The sequence below is a fragment of the Polyodon spathula genome, chromosome 8 (genome assembly GCF_017654505.1).
Source record: "Polyodon spathula isolate WHYD16114869_AA chromosome 8, ASM1765450v1, whole genome shotgun sequence".
Classification (NCBI taxonomy): Eukaryota; Metazoa; Chordata; class Actinopteri; order Acipenseriformes; family Polyodontidae; genus Polyodon; species Polyodon spathula.
In genome coordinates this window covers 24,566,688-24,586,787 of record NC_054541.1, presented here as the reverse complement: position 1 = coordinate 24,586,787, position 20,100 = coordinate 24,566,688, and the positions used below count along the sequence as shown (strand labels likewise).

General features: G+C 39.4%; 1 protein-coding gene across 1 annotated transcript; it reads right to left on the bottom strand.

Moving 5' to 3' along the window:
* Nucleotides 1-2,355: 2,355 nt before the first annotated feature.
* Nucleotides 2,356-16,215, bottom strand: LOC121319640 (caprin-2-like). The gene is made up of 20 exons (XM_041257269.1): nt 16,076-16,215; nt 14,890-15,143; nt 14,737-14,799; nt 14,355-14,441; nt 13,813-14,051; nt 13,243-13,325; nt 12,385-12,567; nt 12,049-12,095; nt 10,776-11,018; nt 10,058-10,099; nt 9,761-9,892; nt 8,324-8,411; nt 8,083-8,138; nt 7,741-7,836; nt 7,423-7,533; nt 6,713-6,853; nt 5,670-6,192; nt 5,197-5,300; nt 4,766-4,829; nt 2,356-3,009 (listed from the first exon to the last, which is right to left on the bottom strand). Exons 2-20 carry the CDS (start codon nt 15,127-15,129, stop codon nt 2,441-2,443), a joined length of 3,111 nt encoding a protein of 1,036 aa, XP_041113203.1. The 5' UTR covers nt 15,130-15,143; nt 16,076-16,215; the 3' UTR covers nt 2,356-2,440.
* Nucleotides 16,216-20,100: the final 3,885 nt, after the last annotated feature.

Below are 20,100 nucleotides of genomic sequence, written 5' to 3'. Positions count from 1 at the left end.
CTAAAAAACACCTTAAATCTCAAATACCAATTTCCACCGCATTCAGCAGCTCTCTGCAGCAGGCCACTGCACACTACCGACAGCATTCCATCGTTTACTCCCTAAGATCTCGCCTATACTGTTAATATCTCCTCACTACAGCAAATCTTGGCTCCCTCTTCAGCTCTGCTCACTATTGCAGCATGTGAAAGTTGCTTTAGTTTACTGTTTAAATCTACAACTGCCCTCTTCCAGAACTTCCAGCTTTCCTTTAGCAATTTAGTCATATGTCTGCTCATCCTCTCAGATACTACAAGCATTAGTACGTGATGAGAGATGTGGTACGAGACTGAAAATCTGTCTTTATGAGTTTGAGTTCCACTATTAGGAGAATGACTGAAGTTGTGAAAAAAAATCTCTGAATATGAGTTCACCTTTACCATTCCAAGCAGACATGATGGTAGCAAACTGCTGATCGATCCCATATTCGCTAACTCATATGATAGTCAGCATCTCATCTCTCTGCCTTTGTTTCCAGAACCAGGCGCAAAAAAATGTTGAGCTTCATTATTCTGTTTGAAAAGATTAAGGTTCTTAAACTGCATATTTGACATCCGAGTGGCTATTGCAGAACACCAGCTAAAACACACAAACTTTGTAGGGTGAATTTAAATCATAGACACAGGTTATAAATCAGAGGGTCACTAAGAAAAAAAGGAGTCTGGGATTGAAAATACAAATGGAATTTGTAAAGACACATTTGTTTATTTCCTATGAACTTCAGAAATCATTTGTTTAAATATATTTGAAACTTAATTTCCTAAAGGGCCTCCTGTTTATTTTACATCCCACTCCATTATATAAACTTAAAACTATGAGGATAAGCAGCAAAATAAGAGGTACTTGAATATTTAAATCTTTTACTGCAAAACGAGAGCCTTTGAATAACACTTTAAACCCTAATTTTATTACAGAATTCCTTGTAATAGTATTTAATGTGCATCTTCTATATTTCATAGCAACAAGAACATGGCTGGTTTTTATTTATATGTAAAAAACAAATTACAAAAAAAAAGTTACCCAAGTCATCCATGTGTATCCTTGCTAAAAAAGGTCAATACCTTCTAGAGAGCAACAAAATGAGGTATTAGCCCTGTGAAATGGGAGCACACTGCAACAGCTAAAGCTACTTCTTGGATGTAAACTATGCTCATTTGCCAGTTTTGCTGTACAACTCAATATAGTACAAGGTATTGCATGGATGACCATTCATTAATTACATTTCTTTAATATAACCAGTGCACTGCTATATTGAGCATTTTAATGTTATACAGTAACTCGCTGAAATAATCCAAACTGAAGTCCATTACCCTAAGTTATCTGGAGCTTGTCCCCAGTGAATCCCATTTGTCTGTCCAGGACATTACTGTGGGGAGTAAAAGGGTGAGAAAGAGGAGTAATTGTATGGGTTATTTAATACCCAGGTAAAACATGAGGGGGAGGGACACACACAAAGACACAAGCTGCACAATTTCTTATTTATTAGTTAGGCACAACAAGGCACTGTAATTTACCCATACTTGAGCAAAGTCATTGACAAGGTAGTCACCAGCAAAACAGAAGTACATGGCAGAGTTTGCGATTAACAGTTGCAAACAATACACACATTCATAGCTCAGTACCTCAAACATCAAGGCAACGTTGACATTAAAGTGCTCAGTTAGCGTCGTTCAACTAAATCCAGCTCCATTCAACAGATCCTAACTGGGATACCATCTTAATACAAGAGGATTATTACCTACACTTAACCAGAGGTCCTTTTGAAAATGTAAAACATTTATCAGAAGCAAGCAACTATATGCAAGGTGACCACATGCCTCTGTGTTCAGTGGGACAGTTTAGGCTTTTAAACTCGCAACCCAATACATTCCGGTAAGTGTAGTCCTGCTTCTCTTAAAGGGAAGAATGGTACCCGAGACGGGTAAAAAGTGAGCTGAAAAGCCTGAACTGGCCGAAAATGTCCCGCTGAACACTGTGCCACATGGTCATCTTAACGATATGCAATACACCTGCCATTTTTAAAGATCAAATCAAAATGGTGTTGAATCTGCAAAACCAGCAACTGGCTTTTAAAATAGCCATTTAAAATAAGCAAGCCTATTTATCTTTTCTTAAAAGACGGAAGATTACACTGCAATCGTTAGCTCACCTCATTTGTATACATTTCAAGTAAGATGACAATGGCAACTAGAAGACTCTCAGAGCAATGGGTGGGGGGGAATTGGTGTGAACCAAAACAAAACCTGAGCACCTTTATGGAGAAAATATAACTGGGCATGTTATGTTTTTTCACACCCTGGGGGGGGGGGGGGGGGGGGGGAAAAAAAAAAAAAAAAAAAAAAAAAAAAACAGCATTGAAAACTCCAAATCTTATATCACAATTTCTTCAAGCACAGGAAAGTCAGTCCTGGTATAAGAGGTAGCCAGAGAATGTGGAATACTTCCAGCTGCTTCCATAGATGGCACCTCTGTGTAGACGGAGCCAGATCTGGTCTCCTTGGTAAAGTTGAAGCACAGCATGGTTGCTGGCAGTCTCATGGTCGGGGGCACCATCATTGGCATAGGCAGACACCAAGACCTCCTCATTCTTCATGAGGTTCACATAAAGCGGCACATTAACTGCCAGCTTCAGCATGTGGAAGATGAAAACATAAGTGCCATTGGCTGGGCAGGAGAACCGGCCCATATGCATTTCAAAGGTCTCCCCGAGGTTATTGAGGAGCAGGTCAAAGGCGATGGTCTGGTCCAGGGTGCCCGGGGCGAAGTTGGAAGTGCGGGCAGCAGAGAAGGCCACGCGCATCTGCGGAGGGAGCGGGTAGACGTGTACAGGCATGAGGGTGGTCGCCTGGCTCGTGACCGGAATGTCGATGGGCGTGATGCAGCGGGAGCCCCCATGGCCAGAGTCCACACTGTTGAAGGTTTCATGGTCTCGTTCTGGACTACTCACCTGAGACGAGTCACTCCACCCTGCTGAGGAACATAGAAAACTAAAGCACATTTGCATTGCCAGTGCACCACTTTATAAAAAGCCTGTTTTGGTCCTTCTGAAACAAACCTTAAATTACACAATTTTTAATAATTTAAAACAACCTATCAAGAAACAAACTTAATTTAATGCATTTGTTCATAAAAATATTGGCACCCCTGATTTAGAATTGTATTTTCTCCTTTTGCTTTTTACAGCTTTGACATTTATGATAATTAACCAGTATGTTAAATCTTGTTGGCAAATTTTTTGTTTGTTTTGCATATTTCCCTCAGCTCAGACAAACTGGATACACTGTATAGTTGCAGCTTTTTCAGATCAGTTCAAAAGCATTTCTATTGGACGGAGACTTGATTGACTGCCCATTCCAGAACTTCTGTTTTCTTCAAGAATTCCAGAGTTGACCAAGCCCTATGTTTTGGGTCATTGTAGTATTGGAAGACAAACTGTCTGTCAGTCAGCCTACGAACAGGTGGTATACTTGTACTTTGTGGAATGTGTTGATACATGGTTGCATTATTCGGTCTTCAAAAATCACCATGTATGTCTCCAGTCCCTAAATGGCTAAAACACCCCCCCTATCATTATTGAACCACCTCGATGTTTAACTGTAGGTATAAGGTTTTCCATTGCAACCTTTCCTTTTTTGGGGAAAAGGGATATTTCAGTATCATTGGACCAGAGGATTTTGTTTAAGAATGCTTCAGATTTGCATTTAAAAACAAAAAAAAGGAAATTGTTTTTTCTTGAGAATAATGTCAATAAAACTGACCTCATCTGATCTGGTGCAAGCAGGGGTTGTCAGGTCAAAATGTTGCCGACACAAAGCCAGTAACTAAGATTTGCACACAAAGGGGTGTAAACTATATAAAAGAGCAGGGACTTGGAGAAGCATAAAGATACTCCATGAACAGACACCAGCACCAGAAATTGGTAACTGATATCATAGTGTCTAATGATAATGATTAAGCTGTAAATACTTGCCATGAATAAATTTGAAATTGCTTAAGTGGTTTAGTTTTTTTATATAAAGACTGCTTGTTAAACTACCATAAAAATGGTATTTTGGTCTATCATTAAATTGGTGCTCATGTTCACTAAATGCTTGTAATGCAACATGTTTTCTTGAATTCTTATCACGTGTAGGGTGCCAATACTTGTCTGTGACTATTCCCCTTTTTGCATGCAATTTCCTTCTAAACCACAAATAATGTTAGTTAGAAATAGTTATTTATAATTCAGAAAGGTAACATTTTATAAATACATATGGGAAACTACCACTACTTAAGCTACTACTAAAACTAAAGTGACACAGAGCTATTTCTGAACACTGAAAGCTCTTCTGAAACATGCTCCAAGTGCTTAGATCTATCCTGATCCTCCTGCTGCTGCTCTGCGCTCATCCCCTCCACTTATCACCTCGCCTTTCACTCCCTGCTCTTGTTGGAACCTCTTTGCCTTCCTCTGCCCATAGACCACATGTCCACACCTACAACAGTGCTTCAGACCTAAACCAATACAGCAAACAGAAGCCATATAACATTTGACACAAGGTTAAAAAGTAACTGCTCATGCAAACTATCTTTGCTCTTCTGTTCAGTGGTTATGGCACTTACAGTGCATGACTCAGTTCACCCCAACCTCTGTCTTGTTAAATGTGGGTATGATGTTCAATTTCTTTGACACACCACATTAACACTGTTGAATATTTTGTCTTTTAAAGTCACATGGTAACCTTACCTCTTGAATTTGTTTTCTGTCCAGCAGGCCCTCCACGTTTATAGTTCTGCTGAAACCCAGCTTCCTAAACACAGTAGTTAAATTAGTCCAATGTGTGAAGGGCAAAAACCTGTAGAGCCATGTAACAGCATTACATAGCATGACTTAGTGTTTTACTTTTCTGCCAAAAATAAAATCTACATTTAAATTTCTATTGTAGGTAGGACCTGGAGATATGATCCATCAACTTCTTTAGGAAATATTTCCAAAAAATGAACCTAGTCAATTTTTTGTTGAATTTAATTAGAACCCCTATTTTGTTAAATGGACATCTGAACTGCAGTTAACTCCATTATTTGACATGTTAAACTGAACTGTATAGGAGTGTACATTTTATTCAGAGACCTTAAAAAGGCATGAAGTGCATGTTTATCTTGATTCTTTTTCCATACCCTTGATCCATACAGCATTGTTGTATATTCTCTGGCAGGATACAGTTGATGAGTGTAGTTTCCACCCGGAGACTGCATTCCACCTCTGTAACCATCAAACCCTGCTAAAAGTAAAGTGTTGACTTCTCAAAACAGGTTCTAGCCCTTTAAACCCTTATTAAAAAACATAGAAAGGAATGTATTATTCTAACTGAACATAACAGCTAGAAACTGCAAATTATGTAAATGCATGTCAGTTGTATTTAGTAGTGAAGTTGTAATTTAATTTAAAGCTTCATTCAAACTTTCAGATAGCCACACTTCTATACAATAGCACACTTGATGGCTTGAAGCAGGAGTACCCTAAATTAAAACAGAAACGCAATGCCGCACAGCCAAATATGCCATGTCATTTGAGCATGATTTAGTGACAATCCATATAATGTATATATTCCATCTAGAGATAAAAACAAAACACTGTTTAGACCAAATACCTTTATATCCACTGGGTGAGCGATAAGAGTTTGCCAGGCCTCTGCTCCCACGGGGCGTTCCTCTTATTGTGCCTCTGTTATTGTAGTAGGCCTGGTTTGAGCGAGGGAAGGCATTCTGTTGTCCTGGAGACATGTAAACTTGACATCCATTGCTAACTGGACATTCAGACTGATAGGTTGTGACTGTGGAAAGGGGGGGGGGGGAAATGAAACAAGCGAAACAGCATGTGAAAGTTAAACACCAGAAAACCCCATTGATGAAGCCCTTGTGTATATTGAAACAAAAACCCAGATTCATGACGCCTCCACAGACACTCCAGCAGATTAAGAAAGCGTTGGTCTTGCCTGGCTGCAGAGTTTCATGAGGGATTGTGTTTTGATCCAGCGTGTAGGCCGGCTGCGAGGAGCACTGCAGGGTTGTCTGGGTGCTAGCTGTAGAACAGCTCTGGTTGTAGGACTCTGAATATGAAGAGGTCTCTGGTTTCATGTCCCTCGGCGGCAACGGAGCATTCACTTTAAAAATCTACAAAAAAAAGCTGCCAGTAACGCCCCTTTTCTACAATATAACTATTACTGCAGTCATTACTAACATGTAGGCAGTCTGTGTGACCCTTGTGAACTGCAAACATAACTAACAAAAAGTGGTTCAAGATATACAGTAGTTCAGGTGTCAGACCTGTAATCTTAACTTCCAATCAATTTTGCTACCTTGCCTAGCCAAATACTGCCCAAGTCTCTTATCCCTAATAAATTTCTACAGTTTGTGCTTATGGCAGAAGCAGAGACTGACACCTTCCGTTTCCAGACAGACCGACAGTGTACCCTCCCACAATGCCACAACACGCCCTAGACAGCCCTCTTTAAATGGTGAGGGAGCAGATCCTTGCCAATCCAATACTGATCTCCAACTGCCATCTAAGGTGCCTAGTACCAGTGCATGATTGTTCGCAGGGAATGTATGCAAAAATAAAAATATTTAAAAAACAAACCATAAATGCTGATAACTTGGGGTACACAATCAGGTAAGTCAAAGATTCACTCACAGTATGCATGGCCTGAAAGGGGGCTGCACTCATGCTTAAGGTATGGTTGCTGGTGGGAGGTGATTGGAATGCCTGGGTCTGTAATTCAGGGGCTGACATTGTGTTGCAAAGGGGCATCTGCTGTTCACATGGCAGAGGCACCTGTGCCGAGAGAATGCAGCAAAAGTTTAAAAAAAAAAAAAGCAGTCAAATTCTGTTTGATGGCTATCAGTGGAGCATAAGTTATTTTCAAACCCAAAGCTCTCAAAAGAAAGTGGTCAGCAATTTTTACCAAGATGGAATTTGGACAGTGCTGGCTAACAGAATAGCTTTTGCTCACAATCCAAATATTAGCGTGCATCTTAAGCAATCAGGACTTCCAGGCAGGGCTAGAAAACACTCCCTCCAAACACACTGCTAACTAAACAAATGTTAACACAAATAAACTACACAAATTGACTAGACAATCTGCAGTCATGAATACTGTGGTGGTTAGTTTCTAGCAAATGTCCCACACTTGTGCACAACACATGGCCTCAAACATAAAGGTTGTCTCCCCATCTAATTACTACATCTATTGTATACTGGTATGCAAAACAAAATGACCCAGAAGATACAACAAAATATGTTTCAGCATAAGATGGTACTTCTAGTATGCATAGATGTATTCTTGCTATTTGTAGGATAATTCTAAATATTCTAACTAAGATTAGGTAGCCAAGTGAAATTACCCGAGTCTGGTCCATGCCCTTCTCTACCAAGGGGGCTGGGATTGATGCAGTTTGATATATTGCTGGAGGAGAAACAAAGGACTTTGCCTCAGGCAATGCTGAAATAGTTTCCTGAAAAAAGGAGTAGAACGAAGGTTTTCTCCAACATTCTTAAAGAACACAAACTACTGCATGTTTGTACTACTTGAGAGTTCAATCTATCCCTGAAAATATTATGGACAAGATATTTTCCAAATAAATGTTATATTTACAGTAGCTTAAGATGAAACGTATCAGGATTACTGCCATTGTATCCAGTCAGCAGAGAGTATACTTTACTTGTGCAGCTGCCGAAGCGAAGTCAATTTCAGGTCCATTCAGTGACCGATCTCCATTCAGGCTAGTGCTGGGACTGCGATCAGCTGAAGGGGCAGTCTACATGGAAAAACTAAAATTTGTGTGTGTATGGAAGAAATATTTATGGAGCACCAACAACGCTATCCTTTTAATTGTTCAACCCAGTATATTATAAACCTTCACAAACAAGGCCTTTAAAAACAAAAAACAGTCACATCAATAGTATTTGAGAGAGATGGGTCCAGGCACATTTGGCAGCTCCTCAATCCAGCCAAGGACACGCCAGTATTTGCAAGATACCACATAGCAAAATGATTTGTTTACCTGCAAGGCTTGCGGAAGGAGGTCTGCCTGTATTTTCTGCTTTGATTCTCTTGGTGCTTTGTAGGAGGAAAGAGGGAAGAGAGAAATAACTGCTTTAGTTTATGTGCAAACATAACATTTACAAGGTCCACAGCATGCATACCCCCTGCAGTTGTGCAAGCCACTCTATAAATAGTGTATAGCCGTCATTAACTCAAATGTAGAGATTGTGATGAAGAGCTTGCTTTTTTAATTTAGATACCTATGGGGGTGGACGAGGGAAGCACAGAAAGCGGTGCTAACAGGGGCATGGCACTCACAGGTGAACTCTCACAATCCAGCACAGAGTCCTAGAAAATAAAAGTACCTTATTTAACATGCTGGCTCACTTCCCCAAAAAACCCCTCTCCGTCATGAGGGGAGGCAAAGAACACCACACTAGGGGTGGGGGGTGGGGGTAGATGTACTAAGATGGGCCAGTCGCAGTGCAAACTTAGTTTGCATTTTAGTTACGATAATTCGCAAAAACGTGCACATTGTCATATGTACCAAGAAAAATATTGACATCTGCAATATACCGATTTAAATATTATTTGCATCATCTTGGCGAGAGTTGTGCAACATTCTCAAATAGCAGCAGTTGAGTTGTGGTTTGCTGCAGCAGAGAGTGCCCGAAGGATAACGTCTATACATGCAAGGGTGCAAGAATCAAAACATTTGTTAAATGTAAATGTCACCTGAACAACGCATTCTGTTCCATCTTCATTTTACAGCTTCACATTACATTATGTAAAAATATAAATATGTACAGTAGACCTATACACTATAGTAGTAAAATCAAATTAATACCTAGCACACTTTGTACTTTAGCCTACTGGTAACACAATAAATCATGCTGCTGCATTGCAGACACTGGTGTACAATGCGAATAAGATTTTAAATTGAAACTAAATGATTTTAGGTTTTTTTATGACTTATTTTTACTTTGTCTACCTAGTAGCCTAGACAATTCACACACTAGATCATGGTCCTATACAGATGCTCAGAGTGAGCTGGAGGGGTCAGTGGCACATGTGTGCAGTCTATTGCTCCCAACACGCTGGGGAAACCAGAAATGTTACAGAAATTCATTTTCATGGCTTGTAAGTACACCCTGACTTTAGTGAAAATTAGGTACTTGGGTGTTCATCTCAAATACACTGATCACAACTGGCAACACACAAGAAAAAGCAGACTGGGAAATGCCAGCAGTAATTGCGACGGTTTAAAACATGCTTTCTTTAATTGATGCAATTCTAAGTGTCAATTGCCTGCAGCTTTAGTATCTCTCATTATAATATTTGATCCCTCATTTGCATTCTCTCCACTCTTTGCAAATTTCTGCAGAAACAGCCAGAATTATATATTCATTTAAGGCTAAAGAGCAAAGAACTGCTGCTGCAAAGCATTCATTTGATGCTGACAGCGTTGTGTTAGTTTAGTACATTTCACACTACACTTCTGACTAGTTTGCAACAATGGCAACAGACAATTTAGTACATCTATCCCTTAGTATTTAAAATCTAAAGTCTTGACATGGAAACAACCTGTACAATCCTTTACACACAGCATACTGGTACATGGAAACACAGACTATTTGGCTTCAAGAATATATATTTTAGTTTAACAAATTCAACACATTGTCTCCAATACACCAGACCTGCATAAAACTGAATGACCCTTGGATCTGAGCCATCAAATCTTGTATCTTCTGCCTTCTTAGTGCTGGGTCCTTTGGAAGGGAGGAAGTGGAATTGAACACAGCTATGGGGGAATGTATTGGCTTTGGCACCTGAAAAGGAAAGAAGATCAAACCACATCATAAATGCCCATAAAGGGAATGCAAATGACATGAAGCAGCACATTTGACTGTTGATATGCTAGCAAGTCACCAGAATTATTAAAATAAATTAAGAAACAAAAAAGAAAGCTTTCCAAAGGTTTGACAACAACTTACTGGTTTAACTTCTTCACCTGTTTTGGGCTTCTGCTCACGTTTCTTTTATATTAAAAAAGAAAAAAAAAACAAAACAGTAAGACCAGTGACTAAAAAGCACAATCCAGCTACGTTAACAGCGACATCAGTTTGACAGTTAATGAGCGCACCACATCTGCCTCTGTACATCAACAGATGTGGTCATTGTTCAGTGGGATAAAATTGCTATAACAAGATTCCAGGCAGTAAACTCCTGGTCTATTGCATGGAATAATTCTAATGCATAATTAGGAGCAAACAACTCCACAACTTGCAACTAACCTACTGTAAAGCCAAACCTCACAGAATAATTAAAATGTAGGGGTCATTCTGAATGCATTAAGTACAGCAAAGCCTTGCTATTCGGCACCTTGATACATCTACCACTGTTCAAAGGCCACAGTTGGATGACTCACAGATTAAGTGGCTCTTGTGCATCTCAAAACTAGCTAAAAAACCCAAAAGGTGCACCAGTACCTTTGTTTGGAAGTACAAAGCCTTACAGTTTAGCCATATTCAAACATTGTATATTTAAAGAAAAAGTAGTCAAACTTGCTTAAAAGTTTGAACACTTGGCACTTTCTAGGATGTGTGGAAAGGTCGGCCTACAATAAGTTGTTCAACAAAAGACTGAAGGGGAAAGTGACAATAAAAGTAGGTAAATAAAAGGTCGCTGTAGCATTTCACACAACATCCTCACTTTTTTTGGTGAAGTGGTCGTCATTTTGGACTCCACTTGCTCTTTTGCAACATGTTCAGCAGCAGCTCTCCCCTGCTTGGTTGGCACTGGCTGTGGGGATGTCGTCCTGCTGTCATCAAACTGCATCTCCCAAGAGTCGGGAGGCTCCTGTTTCATAGCTGCAAAATCAGCTTTCCAGGGCTGCAGGGTCTTTGTCTTTACTTGGCTGTGGAAGTCTGTTTCAGGCAAGTAGCGTCTGTTAAACTACATTATCCAAAAAGAAATAAATAAAGTAACTGTAAGGCCCTCCATTTGCAAAGTGTCACCCTTAATATAGTTCCCAGGTAACAAACACGGATGTTGGAAAACATGGATTGAGAATTGATTAGGGGTTTGCTACGCATGTGGACTAGCAGAGCTATATTGGTGTTCTTTTCTGAAGAGACTAATATTGCAGATAGCAGACTGTTTGGTTCAAATTGCATGTACTGCTAACCACTGATAGAGACGACGCGTCTACAAACTGCCCAACAATGACTGCAAGCTAATGAGAACAATGCTGTGGACTAGAAGGGAACAGGCTCTAGACTTCAGAGAGATCAAAAGAGATAATCCCACTAGCATCAATGGGGGTCGCAAGGAGATAACAAAAGGCAGATGTATGGACCTTTTGTCTCCAGGAGTGTGAAGAATGCACTGAGTTCAGAGGTTGTCACACTAGACCACACACACAGACACATTAACACTCACACAATAAATTAAATTACCTTGACCATTGGTTAATGTCAGAGAAAGGGGAGGTGGACCATCTATACAGAAGGGTATTTAATGTCACGCAAACATTGTAATGTTGAGTATTCTGCTTGTCCTGTACCTGGGACCAGACTCCCTGCATATTTCAATAAACCTGGCAACTGTTTGAAGAAAAGGACTCTGTGCATTTTCTTGAATCTACTTACTCACCATCTATTTTTTAAGTTACTTCAACGGAGTTCTGCAAAACCATGGCAAGAAGCAATTTCAACAGAGCTACAATTAAGTGGCAGCAATACAGGCGCTTGTATATTGTAAGATTTCCTATTACACAATGCAATACCAAATTCTCCAAATAGTTTACCTACTGCATGTCCACCATTTGGGTTTAAAGCAATTGCAATAAACAGAACATGTCCATGTATTTTTACAAAACTTGTACAATAAAAAAAAGTTCAATCACCAAGTATCTGCATACAGTTTGTGTTTCTAGTCTATTTTGATTAGATATTGGATAGTAACAAATGCAAAAGAGCCTTACCTCTCTTAACTGAACTTCTCTCGTCTGTATAAACTGCACAGAAGGTTCTGCAAAAAAAATTTGAATGTACCACAAAAAAGGACAGATATTTGACTTGAATTCAAAGTCAGACAGGCTCATCCTGAGCAGGTCATGTGACTTCCTTGTTGCTATTGTACAGCAATTCGCATTGGCAATAAATCAGCTTAAAACACAAAATTGCCAGATTATAAATTTTGGTCATTCATTTTAAATGAAAATACCCAAAACATGATTTCACATTTGACAAGCTTAAAAGTTATGAGTATTTGTAATGCAGATCCTCTCCTTTAAAAGGACTGTAGCAGACACTCTTACCTCCTAGCACTTTCACCAGCTCTTTTGTGCCCTCTTTTGGCAGCTTTCTTAGTGGTTCTGTTTTTTCTTCCACTACCTTATGAACCTCTTCCACCTCCTCCAACATCTTACTCTGAGGGACGGGAATGTGGTCAAAGTACCCACAGTCCATCATTTTTGCCATCTGTGCCTTCAGGTGTTTATCTGCAAGACGACACAGCATTTAGCCTGTCACACAAGCTATGCCAGAGTTCAAGCACAGACTAGAGAACTGTGCTGACAGTAAAAGATCAGGTGTTGCACGACTAATTAGTATGTAAACAAATTGCTGCACATTAACTTTAGCATAGGGAACATCAAAAGACATGTTTTGTACAAAACAAATGCTCAAAATACTAGGTTTACCCAACTTAATGTGAATAAAAAAATATTTTATACCAGTGCAGCAAAAAACAGTATTATGGAATTTAAAGTGTGAATGAAAAGCTACTACTCTGTGCAACTGTAAGAGCACAAAGGAGGCTCTGTTGTCTAGTAGTTAAAGAAAAGGGCATGATACCAGGATGTCCCTGGTTCTAATCGCTGCTCAGCTGGCTGTGTGTGACCCTAAGCAAGTCAATTAACCTCCTTGTGTTCTCTCCTTCGGATGAGACATAAAACTGAGGTCCTATTGTAAGTGACTCTGCAGCAGTTAATGCACAGTTCACCCCCTAGTTTCCATGTCACTTTGAATAAAAGTCTGCTAAATGACAAATCATAACATTTGCAACTTGCTGTACTATGTCTAGCCAAAATTAAGATCAGTCATAACGGCCCTCTACCTCCAAATGCTATTCAGCAGTATGAACTACATACAGTGCTCAATATCCCCCAACTTACAGGTAGTACCAACCACAACTTTTTCTCCTCCTTCAAGTAACTCCCAAAGGTAGCTTGTTGCCTGCTCCATCTGGTCCTCCAGGCTGCAAGACATGAAAGCAGCAGCTTTACATTCCATAGGACTTCATACATCATACAAGAGACTTCACCGTAATAGAAGCATTGCATGAATACTACAGTAAATCTACATATTAGTCCAGTTAAGTTTATTAGCTAGCCCTAAATCATGGACTGTCAAGTCTATATCTATACACATTCAATCCTTAATTCCAGAACTCTATGCTGAAAGATGTGGCTTCAGGGCCCAAGCCAAGACCACCAAACTCATCATACTATGTCAGTTAGCTTTGAAACAAAGCCTCTAGAGGTAAAGGATAGTGCATGAACAAGGTTATCTAGCCAATGCTACAGAAATGATGTTTGACCATATTAACTTTCTATGAAGGCCATTTTGTCAAACAAATTGACAAAGACAGAGCCTCAAATGTAATTTTTCAAGTCATCTGTGGGCCACAGCAGGTTCTTGAGGACCTCTTCAAACCCCTCCCGAGCAGCTCCCCCTTCCCTCACCTCATCTGCTCATCGCGCATCAGGGAGGCCAGTTTGGAGAACTTCAGGAGGTAGTCAAGCTCACTGGCAGAGAGAAAGGGGGCCCCATTGAGGCCGCTGTGGAAGTCTTTCCTCACATGCTCCTCCTGCAGGTTCTGCAGAATGTACTGCACCTGGAGGATGGTGCGCAGGCGGCGCTTCTCCGTTTCAATCTTCAAAACCTGCTCGCGCCGCACTGCCTTCTTCTGGGCTTTTAACAGCTGTGATGCACAAAACAAAGTGTGCACTACTGATACACTGTCTGCTTATTAAAGAACTGTGCAACAGCTTCTTGACAGTAGCTTTTCTTGTGCCTTATAAATAGAAGACATGGCTTCTTCATCAGCCTATTTTGGAGCAGTAACCTGTTCTTAACAGTAAATTGAATAAAAATTAACTTAAATGTGCACAAATTGAAAACTCTCAAACATCTTCCATTTGACCAGGGATGAAGGAATGTCAACATGCATTAGAAAGTCAATCTGAACAGCTACAGGTGACTTGGAGGCTTTACAAACACTCACATCTTGACTCAGAGAACTAAATGTCTTCTGCAGCTCCTTGGCAAATGCCAAATTATGAATGACTTCATCATACTTTTCCACTGCCTCCTGTAGAGATTAGTGAACAGAATCAGCACAAGCCATATACAGTAGAAGCACTTCAGCTGGGAATAGAAAGAAGGGATCAGAGATTGAATGGTTGCCCTGACATTAAATCGTACCACCCTGAGCCTATAGTGCTGCCAAACTGGTACAGCAGGATTGCTCTAGTTTTTGGCTTTTATACATCACAGCAAAAATCTGACCAAAATTAGTTATGCAAAGACAAATCTATAAGACATGTGGCCACTAGATGCAAATACTGGTCTACTGCATACACATGGATAAACTGAATTGTATTTACCAGCTGATCTTGATTAAGAAGTTCTCCTTCCTGCCGACGCTGCCTATAGACCTCCAGCTTAATCTGAAATCAGAAGAGATTGCATTGGCCAAACTTTTTGCAGTAGGTTTAAAAAAAAAAGTGTTGTTCAGTAATTTAGACTGAACTGCTTACCTTCTTTTTTTCAATGTTTCTGATTTTGTGTTTAAGGCTGACTAGCCCATCCTCTATGTAGGTGTCGTAGCCCTGGTAAGTTGTTGTAGAAGCAGCCACAGCCACCTGCAGTGAGGTGAGAGCAAGATGGGCCTCAGACTTGGGGCTTCCCTGCTTCTTAGTCTTGACTGCCATTTTCTTCTCATCTGCCTGGTCTGTAGGGGAGAGGCAAGGTACAGGGGAAGGGGCAAGCTGCACCATTGGAAATGCTGGGTCTAGGAAATAAAAAAAGAATGAAATCAAATAGCAAGACAACAGTGGTGGCACATCTCTAAATATTCATTGTGTTAAATTAAATGAATGTTTACCTTCAACTTAACCAACAAAAAATTCCCTGACCTTTCCATTTGAAAGTATAGGGTAGGCCTAATCGAATTTGGTATATCCCACCAACAGACTTCATAAAACCTATATTTAAGACCTATCCCCCCCCCCCCCAAAAAAAAAAACCCCTATCCATTCTGTGTTTACTCGCATGCATACCCAAGGAATACCACATTGCAAAAGAAAAAAGGACCTCTTATTCAATTAAAGATGTGTTAGGTTTGTTAACTATGTAAATGTCACATACATAGCCGCGCAGAAACTCACAAAAACACAAGGCAATATCATGAAACGTCATATATTTTTAGCCATGTGGTCTTCATGTCGTCGTCTTTGCTGCTTTTCAAATAATTACAAGTTTTGAGCTTAAACGTCGGATGGTCCCTTCTATTCATTAGGCCTGGGTATAAGTTGAATACATCTACAATGAAGGCAAATATATTATTAAATAACTATTGAAGTGACAAGGCAGCACTGTTTCCTCTACAGCTTCTGTCTATCCTGTCTTCTCCAACTGAACAGGGTCATACAAATACTTACTCATTGCAAGTCCACGCAACGATTTCACTGTACTTTTTTACTCACAAAAATAATTATAGTTTTCATTCATTCATACAAGGACCGGTCTCGCCCCAATATTGCACTCATTCAAATCGCAGTATACCCGAAGGGACTGAATCCTTAAATAAAACCCGCAAAGACTGAAAGCTTTCTACGGTACCCGGATCAACAATTCTATTTAAAAAAAAAAACAAAAAACAAACAACAACACTACTTCATAAAAATTTTTTAAAAAGTTTAAAAAACACCCCAGCAAACTAACCTCCTCGTTCTTCTGCTAACTGTTTGTTTTGTATTCACAGTGCTAATCACCGTCAGGAGATTGAGCACAAAAAACAAAACAAAACAAAAAAAATCCTTCCCTGTACGACCCAAAACGTCTGATGTTAGTATAACCGGGGCCGCACACCCCTCTCTTTTACCTTTTTATATCCTCTGGGAATGTAGCGGTTTGCGTTTGATACATTATACTCTATTATGACGTCACCACGTCCGGCAAACCTACCCACCTGCGTCCACACGCTCATATCATCACCATCATCATCATCATCTGGCCTGACTGTGCAACATAGAATAATATAGCATCAAATATATTTTTGTATTATTCGATTTTTTTGTTATAATTTATTGTATATTTCTGATAAATCATCGGTTCTTATCTAACTACACAATCCTTTGGTATTCCTGACTCATCTTACACAAGACGCATTGTGAGTTGATGACAGTGATTTACTGACTCGGCTTTTTTGCTTTTTGCTTTTTTTCCTGCTGCCTGTACAACGATCACTCTGTCGCAGGCTCGTACTATCTTGAAAGCTGCAACCCCCCGCCCCCCCCAAAAAAACCCACAAAACTGTGAAAGCACACAACATAATGCGCGGGTAATAACTCACACGGTTCAGTCATATTAACGATGTAGAGCTACATATGCTTTAATAACACTGATGTAAAAAAAACAAAACATTTGTTTTATTTATACTATAACTACTACAACAGAGTTTGGAGATATCATATTACAACTGTTGCAAGAAGTAGGATCATATCTATTTGCTTTCAGTCATTTTCACCAAAATTTATGGAGAGCGTATTCAATTAATATTAGGGTTGCAGGTATTTATTACCTGTTTCTGTATTTTAGTTTCTGGTGGGGTGTTTATAAATACTGAGCACAAATTAGTATTAATGACAGCTTTCTATTATATCTATCAGGATTTTAAGCAAGTGCTACCCAAGATTTGAAATACATACATTTTCTTTCCACTTACTTCCATGACCAGGATTATCAAAGGTCCCACTTTTATTGAGTCTAACATATTTGATTTTTGTAACTGCTTTTATAGACGGTTCATATATATATATATATATATATACACAGCTCTGGAAAGAATTAAGAGACCACTGCAAAATTATCAGTTTCTCTGGTTTTACTATTTATAGGTATGTGTTTGGGTAAAATGAACATTTTTGTTTTATTCTATAAACTACTGACAACATTCCTCCCAAATTCCAAATAAAAATATTGTCATTTAGAGCATTTATTTGCAGAAAATGACAACTGGTCAAAATAACAAAAAAAAATGCAGTGTTGTCAGACCTCGAATAATGCAAAGAAAATAAGTTCATATTCATTTTTAAACAACACAATACTAATGTTTTAACTTAGGAAATGTTCAGAAATCAATATTTGGTGGAATAACCCTGATTTTCAATTACAGCTTTCATGCGTCTTGGCATGCTCTCCACCAGTTGGGGAACATTGTCAGAGCAGAAGGAATCAAGTTTTCTTCCAGGACAACCTTGTACTTGGATTGATTCATGCCAAAGCTGCCCGATTCCAGCCTTGCTGAAGCACTCCCAGATCATCACCGATCCTCCACCACATTTCACAGTGGGTGCGAGACATTGTGGCTTGTAGGCCTCTCCAGGTCTCCGTCTAACCATTAGACGACCAGGTGTTGGGCAAAGCTGAAAATTGGACTCATCTGGGGGTGCTTCAGCAAGGCTGGAATCGGGCAGATTTGTCTTTGTGAAGGATGCATGAATCAAGCCAAGTACAAGGTTGTCCTGGAAGAAAACTTGCTTCCTTCTGCTCTGACAATGTTCCCCAACTCTGAGGATTGGTTTTTCCAGCAGGACAATGCTCCATGCCACACAGCCAGGTCAATCAAGGTGTGGATGGAGGACCACCAGATCAAGACCCTGTCATGGCCAGCCCAATCTCCAGACCTGAACCCCATTGAAAACCTCTGGAATGTGATCAAGAGGAAGATGGATGGTCACAAGCCATCAAACAAACCATCAAGCTGCTTGAATTTTTGTGCCAGGAGTGGCATAAAGTCACCCAACATCAATGTGAAAGACTGGTGGAGAGCATGCCAAGACGCATGAAAGCTGTAATTGAAAATCAGGGATATTCCACCAAATATTGATTTCTGAACACTTCCTAAGTTAAAACATTAGTATTGTGTTGTTTAAAAATGAATATGAACTTATTTTCTTTGCATTATTCGAGGTCTGACAACACTGCATCTTTTTTGTTATTTTGACCAGTTGTCATTTTCTGCAAATAAATGCTCTAAATGACAATATTTTTATTTGGAATTTGGGAGAAATGTTGTCAGTAGTTTATAGAATAAAACAAAAATGTTCATTTTACCCAAACACATACCTATAAATAGTAAAACCAGAGAAACTGATAATTTTGCAGTGGTCTCTTAATTTTTTCCAGAGCTGTATATATATATATATATATATATATATATATATATATATATATATATATATATATGATAACTTCATAAGTATAAGTGTCAGGGTTACGTCGTAAGAATGTTAACTAATCATTCACTATAATATCCTCTACTGTATACACAGTGTAAGCTAAAAGCTAAAATATATGTTAAGGTTCAATAAACAACGTATTGCAATTATTTTGAAATACAAGAAGTTACAATGATATTTGTTGTATTTTACAAGACAGTTGTGACAGCATATCACAAAAAGACTGTTACAGGATTTCCAGCATTGTGCTGGGCTTTCTGAAATTGATCTCAAGACTATGCAAAGTGGTTGGAGGCTAGGATTTGATGATTGATAAGTATGTCAACTTCTGTTTGTCTGATGACAGCAGGTTATGCAAACTATCTGAAGAGGGTAATGTAAGTATCTGCAGTTAGACAGGTCCCCCAGTCCAGTGTCTTTTTTTTTCCAATGCAAGAAAGAATGGGTCAGGTCACAGAAAAAAAAAAAGTTACGTTCTTTCTTACGAAGGAAAGAATGCTGAAGTGAGATTTACCCCCCCCCCCCCCCCCCCCCCCCCCATTTTTTTTTTCTAAAGTAAACTTTGTTAAAAAGTCTTTTGCACACGACTAAAACAAATCAGGTGTCTTTGTGAAACAAAACGTGAACCCACAGTCGTGGAAATTATTTGTAAGGAAGCACGGTAGACGCAGTAGCAACTTGTGCTTCTATAGTGTCTTTGAAACATCTGCATAGTCAATATAAAAAATACAAATACAAGCAAAGAACCAAATAACTCAATATAAGAAAAGGGGAACAGTGATGAAACTACCAGTGCTAAAAAGATAATGGATTTTAACACCTTCAGTATCACCTTCAAGACCACTATCTGTCACTCTTTCAAATTGTAGCTTTCTGATAGAATACCTTTTCCCCCTCTGGACCCTACTGTAATTAATGGGTACAGCTGGGTGTAATATGGGTTATCTACCAGTTGTAGGTCCCTGATAATTTTTCTCCACACAGACTCATGATAGCTATTGAAATCCAGTTCAAGTACAGCTCTCAAGATCTCTTGCAGAGACAACAACCGAATGGACCCATGCTGCTGTCGACTGACATTGCAAAAGAGACCCTTAAAAAAAAGCATATTTTGCATGCAAAATCTAATAAAAATTGGGGTTGCTTTGGTACTGGTGTTTAAAGTCAGAGTGCGTCATTCAAAGCTGGTTTAAACCCAAGGGACACACAGAGTGTTGGATTGCGTAAGGGTGGAAAAGGGCTCCTTTGACTCAGGCTCTAGAGACCACTACTGGTCAAGCATGTGACAAGTACAGACGGGAAGCCCAGAAAGGGTCCTTTGGTCCTTTGCTCCAGTGTTCAATGGTAACTGTAGTTGCTGAGTATCTTTAATCCTCCAGATCAATAAGTGTGTTGCAGCGATGAGGAAACTTATGTAAAAGTACCTGTAATAAATCAATTCTGCTTACCGTGTATCTATGGAGGTCCAGTTATACTTGGGTACTGTTGGACTAGGAATTGAATTTC